Below are 8,723 nucleotides of genomic sequence, written 5' to 3' on the forward strand. Positions count from 1 at the left end.
GTAGGGGAAAGACGTGAATGAAACAGGGACAAGCAGCAAGTAATGATCTCTGCCACCTCCCCTGTGCACTACCCAATTTATTTTGAAGTACTATTTTTGTTCAGCCTCAGACATTTGAAACATTTTGCCTGGAGCACAAAATATCACATTTCCCAGCTGGATGAGCACAGAGTTCTGCTAAACACTTTATGAAAATGCTGTTGTGTGAAATAAAGGACACAGTGCTTTATTATTTATTTATTATTTTATATTTAAAGCACACAGCAGTGCCAGGTTTAGCGTTTTTGCTCAGCCTGACTTATCTGACAGGCACTGCAGGTCATGAGAGGGAAACAGCCTGAGTGATTTCACATCAGGGCACCAGTGCATTCTATTTTGGGATGGATGGATGGATGGATGGATGGATGGATGGATGGATGGATGGATGGATGAAGGTGCTTGTCTGGGCTCTGGTGCCTTGTGAAAACAGCAAAAAAATAATTGTGTTTAAAGCCAGATAAGCAGCACCTTAATTGTGATGGATGTGTTGTGTCCCAGCACACAGCTTATAACTGACTCACCAAAATGCAAGTGTGGCTCTCACTTCCATCCCTGCAGGAGCCCTCAGTCAATGCCCCACAAGCCTTGGCTCCCTGCACAAGGATTGTCCTCCACCCTCTTGGAAGAACACCTGAATTAACAGATAATGTATGTATAGCTCTGGGGCTCCCACGATCTGCAACCTAATCCTGGTGCTATCAGTCCAGTTCTGTTTTAATAAGCAATAAATGGGTTTTCCTGTTTTGCTCATGATGGTAATTGGTAAGTGACCTCCCTGCTGTCACCCATGTGCTTTTCCACCCCGTTTTCTGCCCTGTTGTGGAGGGGGAGAGGGGAACAGCTGGGTGGGCACTGGCAGCTGGCCATGGTCAGCCCAGGACTGCAAACAGCAGCCAAAGGGGGCCCTGTCCTCAGCAAAACAGGCACATTCCTGCTCTTCTCCATGGTCCCAGTCCTGTAGAAATAAGCCATGGAAGAGGATTTCTTAGCAAATTTGTTAAGTTTCCTCGTTTGACATGCTCAGGTGTGTACATTGCAAAATACACTTGGTTCAGCCTGGTCACAGTAGTTTTACTCATTATCAGCTATCTGAAAATAGATGTTAAAATAATACCTTTTTCATCATAATTTATTAAAAAATATAAATCCCACCTTGACTTTATCAATTGTTCTTAATTCTTAAAATCTCAGTACCTGCAGTTCCTGTTGAGGATTTAGCCAAGCAGAACTCCTGTCTGGTGCTAAACAATAGTGTGTTTCCTAGCAGGAAAAAAATGCCTAATTAGTTTTCTTTGGTTTTTTTTCATAGTTGATTAGTCCAATGTACATACAGGGAAGCTGCCTCCCTGGGGATGCCTCCACACAAACAGCCATAAATAAATTAACTAAAATCAAAACCTCCCTTAGCCTGCTCAAAGTAATATTTGCAGCAGAGGTGTATTTATCTCTGTGTTTTACTTAGAGTGACAGTAATTGAACAAAACAGGAGCTGGGAATAAACAGCTCTCTCCATAACATCCAACTGGAAAACAAAACTCCTGCCAAATTTAGTGGAACTAGATTATCTCAGTGGTCTAGGTAGGCTTTCAGCAGCCTCCAGCAGCAGCATGTGCTTTGGGAAAATAAATTATATCCCACAGAGCTGTCTCAGGTTCCCTTCTGCAGGGAGCACTGGTGAGAGCTCTGCTCCAAAAACCTTTTTGGTGCTTGGACACACATACAGGAAAAGGACACTCTTGGCCTTTTTTACTCCTCCCCTGAGTCTCAGTCTCTGTGCAAAGAACCACAGGCAGTGCCAGGGGAGTCATTCTGCCTCCTGTCCCCTGCCAGGCCTGGCAGGGCTGTGCCTGTTTGGCACCTGAGCAGGGCTGATGTTATCAGAGCTGTTATCTCTGTGCCCACAGGAGCAGCAGTGACCTCCTAACCCGGGGATCACAACTCTGATCACAGCAGGCTCACAGCTGAGACACTCAGAAGCAGCTTTTTAGCCCTGTGTAGTTCATTTAGAAGAATGTCAAGGCTTTAGAAGAAAAATCAGTATTGTGAGACATCTACAAGCTCCTACCAAGCCCCCAGGTGTTTTCAGGAGTTTCAGGCTCTTGTCTGAGCAGCAGAATTTTGGCCAAAGACACTAAAATAGCCACAGTGAAATCAGATGTCTTTAGGATGCCACTGCCAAGTCCTCGGAAGTAACAGCAAAGAATTTCACGACTTGGTGCAATGTAACCATGTAAGGGCAACTCTGTCCATCTTGTACAGTACGAGTACAGTTCATTCCCTTTCATGGCCCTCGAACATCCCAACTATTCCTGTTCCAGGAAAACAAAGAACATTTTACATCACAATACTAGAAAATGCAACTGAAAGTGGGTTTTTAAAGGCACACGTGTCCTTCCTTGACAGGATTCTGCAGAAATTTTGGTAGGACTTGCAGTCTTGCTGGTGTGAACTTCAGGAAGCACAGCACTAATCCATTCCCAACTGAACTGGTTCAGGACATGGCACCATTAACATTTCATATTTTGACAAGAAATTAATGAGAGAGTAATTTGTTTCATTTTTTTTTTTTTTTTTTTTTTTTAATTCTGAAAACCAAATGGCAACAATCAGTGTTACAAAGCACAGAACATTTTAAATTGCAACATAATCCTTAAATACTCAAACCAGAAGTGTAAATTTGGGTCAGCTGTATACTAATGGGGTTGTACAGCTTAAAAAGACATCTGAGAGAGCTCAAGTTCATCTTGAACTTTTAAGCTGTCAGTTTACTGTGCCTTATGGAGGAATTCCACTGAAATCCACATGGGTGAACAGAGTCTCAGGGGATTAGGAAGAAGTCAACAATATTTAAACTCTTTGGTAAACCAGGCATTTATCAGCAGCAAACAGTTAAGGGTTTTATTTAAAGTTCTACCCTAATGCCAAGGCAGAAGCAGCTAATTTAAGACATGTCAGAAAAAAATATCAAGTCCAATTAAAATTTATCTCCTCTTACTGTGTACAAAGGAAAGTAATAAGGATTGGACATAAGCCAAGCTGCAATCTCTCTGGTTTGAAGACTGTATTTTTCTTTCCAGAAAATGTTTTCACAGATTTATCTCCTGGAAAAATGAATTATTTCTAGGAGAATCACAACATTGTCATGCCTCCTCCCCCTTTTTTAAATGCATCTTTCATGGTTAACTTAAATGTCAGAAGAAAATAGCTCAAAAATAAAGCATGGATTAACTTCCCCCTTGTTTTCGTATTTAAAAGGTTTCTCTCATGTGCTTTGTGTATTAAGTTCAACATGAATCAGGTTTATGGCCTTTTTTTAGCTGAGTTCCTCTCTACTTGCAGTACCCAAGAGTTCATCTTTTAAAAGTTCTATCAGCTCAGAGTAGTAGTAGATTCAAGTGTTATCAGTGGGGAGACTGCAGCCAAAGATGTTTCAGGTTATGGCTCTGCTAAAAAGGGCTCTGAGCCTGTTGAGTTCTGACTTCTCTGCTGCAACTACTCCTGGAATAAAGGTTTAGTTACGGACTTCATTGAATCTATAGAGTAGCTTACACTTTAAATCCTAGTTTAGGATTCACAAAAAAAACTCACTAAAATTACCAAAAAACCAAACCCACATTACATAGTAACTACACATTAACGTGGCCTCATTTGCTCTGGTAATATTCAGCAGGTATCCATGGTGCCAAAACAGGACCTTCCAAATAAATATGCTGCTGCACTTTGTCATGTCTGAGAAGAAAAATACAGATAAGGAGAAAGAGACCACACTTGGGTAGCTCAGCCATTCTCCTCAGTCCAGAGGAAACAGCATCCCTGTTCCAGGCTGTCCTGAGAGAGGCCTGAGCCTTGTTTCCCACACACATCACCCACAGAAAGTCAGAAATAAAGCACATGGTAACCCCCTCTCAATGGTGACAGCCTGGAGCATAAACAGGAAAGCATCACCAAAAACCCTCTGTCACTTGCAGGAGTCCTGGGAGGGCCTGTGCAGAGATCTGAGGATGGACAACTGCAGATGTTAACCCAGAGATGACCACAAGCAGGGAAGTGTCATCTGGATATAACCTCTGAGTAATGCCTGAGAATGTGCAGATCAGGATACACCACCAGGACAGTCCCTGTGGAGTTGTGGGTATTTTGGAATGGAGACAATGCAGCTACACATTTTCCATACCAGTCATAATCTATTACTTTATTTTAAACCCAAACCCATGTATGACCTTTATTTAAATGATAATCACAAAGTGACAAATAAACCTGCTGTGTGCAAACAAAATTTAACATCACAAAAGCAGCACCTGGAAGAAAGGACAGACCCTTTCTTGTGTCCTAACAAGAAAAATCCCCTTAGTTTTTCCAGTGAAAAAGCAGCAAGCTCAGTTAGATTGCTACACTGCAAGTGTTCCATTACAGATGCAAAACTTATTAAATCTGGAAAAGAACAATGACAGTGAAGCCAAGAATGAAGTGGAAACCCTTGACTCTCAACTCTGGCATTGCTTTAAAGCTGATTTTGTTTTAAGAATTCACAATCAGAATATGTATATTTTAAAGACACATTTCCAAGTCTTTTAAGACTAACTATAATAAACTCACTCATGTTTATGACTTGAACAAAAGACACAGCACAATATAGTTTTAAACTGTTTATTTCACATGTTCCATACCATAGTTTCTTCAGTTAAAAGTTCCTAGAAGAAAATAAAAAAAACATTGTTACAAATCAGTTTGCTTCAACAGCTCAAGTAAATATCTTTGACCAACTGTGTAATCATCCTATAAATACAATGTCCAGACTGTCATCCTAATAGCTGGATTTGGGAATGGGAGCTCCCCCTGCAACAGTTAGAGGATAAGATAAACACACGTACTTGGAAACAATTCCATCATTTTTCGCCAGGCGCAAAATGGAGTCGTCTGATTCACCCTGTAAAAAGAGAAAAGAAAATATTCTCAAGTGTCCAAATAATTGCTGACATTTGAAGAGAGGCAGCTGCAGCAGTTAGTGCAGATTAGTGTTTTCAAAATAAACCCTTAATTCTTTTGTCATGCTTAAGGGTAACAAATTGCTTTAACTGCATAAAAATATGCATTTGCATGAACAACATTTATGGATAAGTGGACTTGTGATGAAGTCCTCACATCGTTTTGAAGTCAAGGTAAGATCTCCAGTAATTATAAACAGATAAAAGCCAGGATTAGTACCTTAGAGTACATTCTTAAATGAAAGAAAATCACTAGCATCCTTTACTTTAAAAAACCAAACAAACATCTCCAGAAGAAATTGATTATTCCAAGTTAATCCAAGGCCCTGGCACAGGGTGCCCAGAGAAGCTGTGGCTGCCCCATCCCTGGAAGTGTCCAAGGCCAGGTTGGATGGGGCTTGAAGCAGCCTGGGAGAGTGGAAGGTGTCCCTGCCCATGGCAGGGGTGGAATGAGATGAGCTTTAAGGTCCCTCCAAACCTTTCTGTGATTCAGTGAATTTGTTCACATCTTCACTCTGCCTTCATTATCCCCAAAACCCACTGTGAAAACACACTTCACACGGTATTTTCAGGGGCAAACACACATCTAATTAATTACCAATGATCAGAAAAAGCAGCACAGTGATTCTGCAGTCAGGGAGGCACTCACCATTCTCCGGATGGGGCCGCAGATGGCGTAAGTCTTGAACTGCCCGTTGACTCTGCCTGTCACCTTGTCCACCTGCAATCACAGCAAACAGATTCTTACAGAGCTTTACACTCTCACATCACACTTGCCAAGCACCCCGAAGTTAAAAACTGCAGAAAAAATACCTGCAGTGTTGAGAAAATAAACCACAAAATCTCAAGGCAAATATTGAAGTTAGAAAGTCAGCTACAGTGATCTTTGCACAGCAAATCTGTAGCTACATAGTGCAGCCATAAAATTTAGTGGATCACAGAGATTGACAAGAAATGGTAGCTAAAAGATAAAATATCTGAGTTCTGATCAAATGGAAAAGCTCTGTGTAAAGTAAATTTTCCCGCTTTTACTCTTTTTTTTCTTTTAATTAAGTTCATGTCATGGAAAATCAAATGGAAGGGGACAGACTTGTTACATGGGTAGGAAAATGTCCAAGCTGAGAGACGTAAATTGTCTCACTTTCTCAAGCTGCTGAGAAATTTAACAGGAAAAAGACTAAACAATATAAATAATGGAATTAAATAGTGTAGTGAACCCTGTAATACCAGGTGGGTTCATTTCCATGTTCTGCTAATCTCTGATCCTTTGAAAACAAGGAATAGGATCACTGAAGGAATAAAACATGGTTAACAAGAAAAGTATTTGCCATAACAACTACAGGAACTCAGAATCAGGGTGGGGTTTTTTTAGGTTTTGTGGGTTTTTTTTTGTGAGATAACTCAGGAGACTCAGATTTTTAAAAGATATGGGAATGTGGTCTCCCATTGAAGAACCAAATCAAGCTCTGTAGTTCATAAACTACAGGAACAGTGTCCACAAAATTCCTGAAAGCTGAATTTAATAAACAATTGGGAGAAAAACCCCAAACCATGCTACAAGGAGCTTAAATTAATTGGAACCCACATGTATTAACTGGGAACCTGCAGGAGTCAAGGTCTATTGTGACTTTCTTTACTGAATTACTGCAGATACATCACAAGCTGTTTAATTCCATAACTTTCATCAAAAGCTTTAGCTCTCTCATCACATATTCTGCTAACAAACTTACCTCAGAAATGTTTATCTGAATGGAAGCATGATCTTTAGCACCAATGATTCGGTTGCTGGCAGAGCTAAGGAATAAAACAGGATAGATTTAAACAAAAGGAAACAGGCAGTGACAATGACAAAAAAAAGCTACTAGAGCCAACTCTATAGGCAAATTAAAACTGCACAAGACATTTAGACAGTAAGAGCTTAAGCTTCCATTATTTAGAAGATTAAAATACAGTTTTAAGCGCTTTTAAAGGAAATTTTCACTTGGTAGCATCACACTAATTAGCCAATTATCCCTTCACTTTGGTTTCTATGTGCCCAGCTCATCTTCATACAGTGTACAGGGCAGTACAGGCCTTCAAAACAGAATGTTTTTTTTTCTCTTTTTTAAACACAGAATGTTTTTTAAACACAGAATGTTATTTTCTTTTCTAAAATGCAAAAATACAGCCATCAAGGTGATATAAAGGATTATTTTCTATGCCTTTTTGGCTGAGAGCCACTACAGCTGTCAAAGACGCTCAGGTTGAAAATGCTCAGGAATCACAGGCTGTAAAATATTTTTTATTTAATCTAATAAAATTTAATCAAGTGGCTTATAGTTAATGACTTCTTAAACTGACAGAACACTGATTTCTGCTTTTCCCCCACAGATATTCACTGCTATAAAGCCCCTTTGCACGGGCTGCCCGGGCCTCGGGGCCGCCCCAGCCCCGCCCGGCTCCTCGGTCCCTCTCACCATTTCCGAGGGACATAAAGGTCCACGAACTCCCCGGCGTCGTTCTGCATCTCGTCCTGGTCCCTGCTGCGGCTCTGAGCAGAAACACCTGGAGGAATCATGGAATATCGCGCGTTGGAAAGGACCCACAAGGATCATCGAGTGTAAATCCTGTCCCTGCACAGGCCCCCCATCAACCCCACCCTGAGCACCCCTGGCAGCGCTGTCCAAAGGCTCCTGGAGCTCTGGTAGCCTCAGGGCCGGGACCATTCCCCGGGGAGCCTGGCCAGTGCCAGCACCCTCTGGGGGAAAAAATTATCCCAATATCCATCCTCATCCTCCCGGACACAGCTCCCGCCCTTCCCTCGGGTCTTGTCACCGGCCACAGCGACCAGAGCCGCCCCCGCCGTGAGGTGCTGCCGGAGCCCGGCCGAGCCCACGGGCCCTGCAGCCGAACCTCGCGGGTAGAACCGCCCCCGCCACCGCTCCCGGCCTCAGCATCGCTCCCGGGGCTGCGCCGCCATCGTCCCCGCCACGGCTCCCATCACCGCTCCTATCAGCCCCGCTGCCACGGCTCCCATCGCCCCCGCCATCGCTCCGGGCCCCGCCGCCAGGGCTCCCACCGCTCCCGGCCCGCTCCCATCTCTCCCCTCGCCCCTATGGGCCCCGCCACCGCTCCCGGTCCCGCCGCCATCGATCCCACCTCGCGCGCGGCCGGGCGGAAAGGAAGGGGCGGGGCCGGACACGGAATTACGTCACAGCCCCGCGAGCGCTTCCTGCACAGCCGCGTGACGTCACTGCCCTGGCCATGGCGGCGCCGGCCCAGCCCCGGACACGGACCCCGGGCCCGCCCCGCGGGGCGCACCGCGCTCCGGCTGCCCAGGGGGAGCCACGGGCCAGGCACGTCCCTTATGGGCCACGGGGGTCGTGTTCCCCGGACAGCCCCTCGTCAGGGGCCTCTCAGGGGACATTCCAAACGCACCTGGCGCGGTCCCAGGCACCTGCTCCAGGTGACCTCCCTCGGCAGGTGTGTTGGACTGGACATCCTGAACCCTTCTGTGGTTCTATGACCACCCCGAACCCTCGCAGAAACCCAAAAGACCATTCCGAGCTCCTGGAGAGCGTCCGGTGGAGGCCCCAACGATGATGAGGCGTCTGCAGCATCTCTCTGGAGGAGCTGCTTAGTCTGGAGAAGACTGAGAGGGGATCTCCTCAATCCATACAAATAGCTCCGAGGGGTGCCAGAAAATGTTGGCAGACTCTT

At 44.3% G+C, this 8,723-nt stretch overlaps 1 protein-coding gene across 1 annotated transcript; it reads right to left on the bottom strand.

Moving 5' to 3' along the window:
• Positions 1 to 4,672: 4,672 nt before the first annotated feature.
• Positions 4,673 to 8,250, bottom strand: RPS21 (ribosomal protein S21). Its single transcript, XM_083873321.1, has 6 exons — positions 8,163 to 8,250; positions 7,481 to 7,568; positions 6,755 to 6,818; positions 5,674 to 5,745; positions 4,911 to 4,966; positions 4,673 to 4,730 (listed from the first exon to the last, which is right to left on the bottom strand). The coding sequence occupies exons 2-6, from the start codon at positions 7,528 to 7,530 to the stop codon at positions 4,721 to 4,723; spliced, it is 252 nt and encodes an 83-aa protein (XP_083729447.1). The 5' UTR covers positions 7,531 to 7,568; positions 8,163 to 8,250; the 3' UTR covers positions 4,673 to 4,720.
• Positions 8,251 to 8,723: the final 473 nt, after the last annotated feature.

Source organism: Zosterops lateralis, assembly GCF_965231275.1.
Source record: "Zosterops lateralis genome assembly, chromosome: 16".
Lineage (NCBI taxonomy): Eukaryota > Metazoa > Chordata > Aves > Passeriformes > Zosteropidae > Zosterops > Zosterops lateralis.

Excerpts from the sequence above, each read along its gene's own strand:
- RPS21 (XM_083873321.1), bottom strand. The coding sequence starts at position 7,530 with ATGCAGAACGACGCCGGGGAGTTCGTGGACCTTTATGTCCCTCGGAAA. Across the intron at positions 5,746-6,754 it reads TTCAGATAAACATTTCTGAG|GTGGACAAGGTGACAGGCAG; the intron begins GTAAGTTTGTTA and ends CTGTGATTGCAG. Across the intron at positions 4,967-5,673 it reads GCGGCCCCATCCGGAGAATG|GGTGAATCAGACGACTCCAT; the intron begins GTGAGTGCCTCC and ends CTCTTTTTACAG.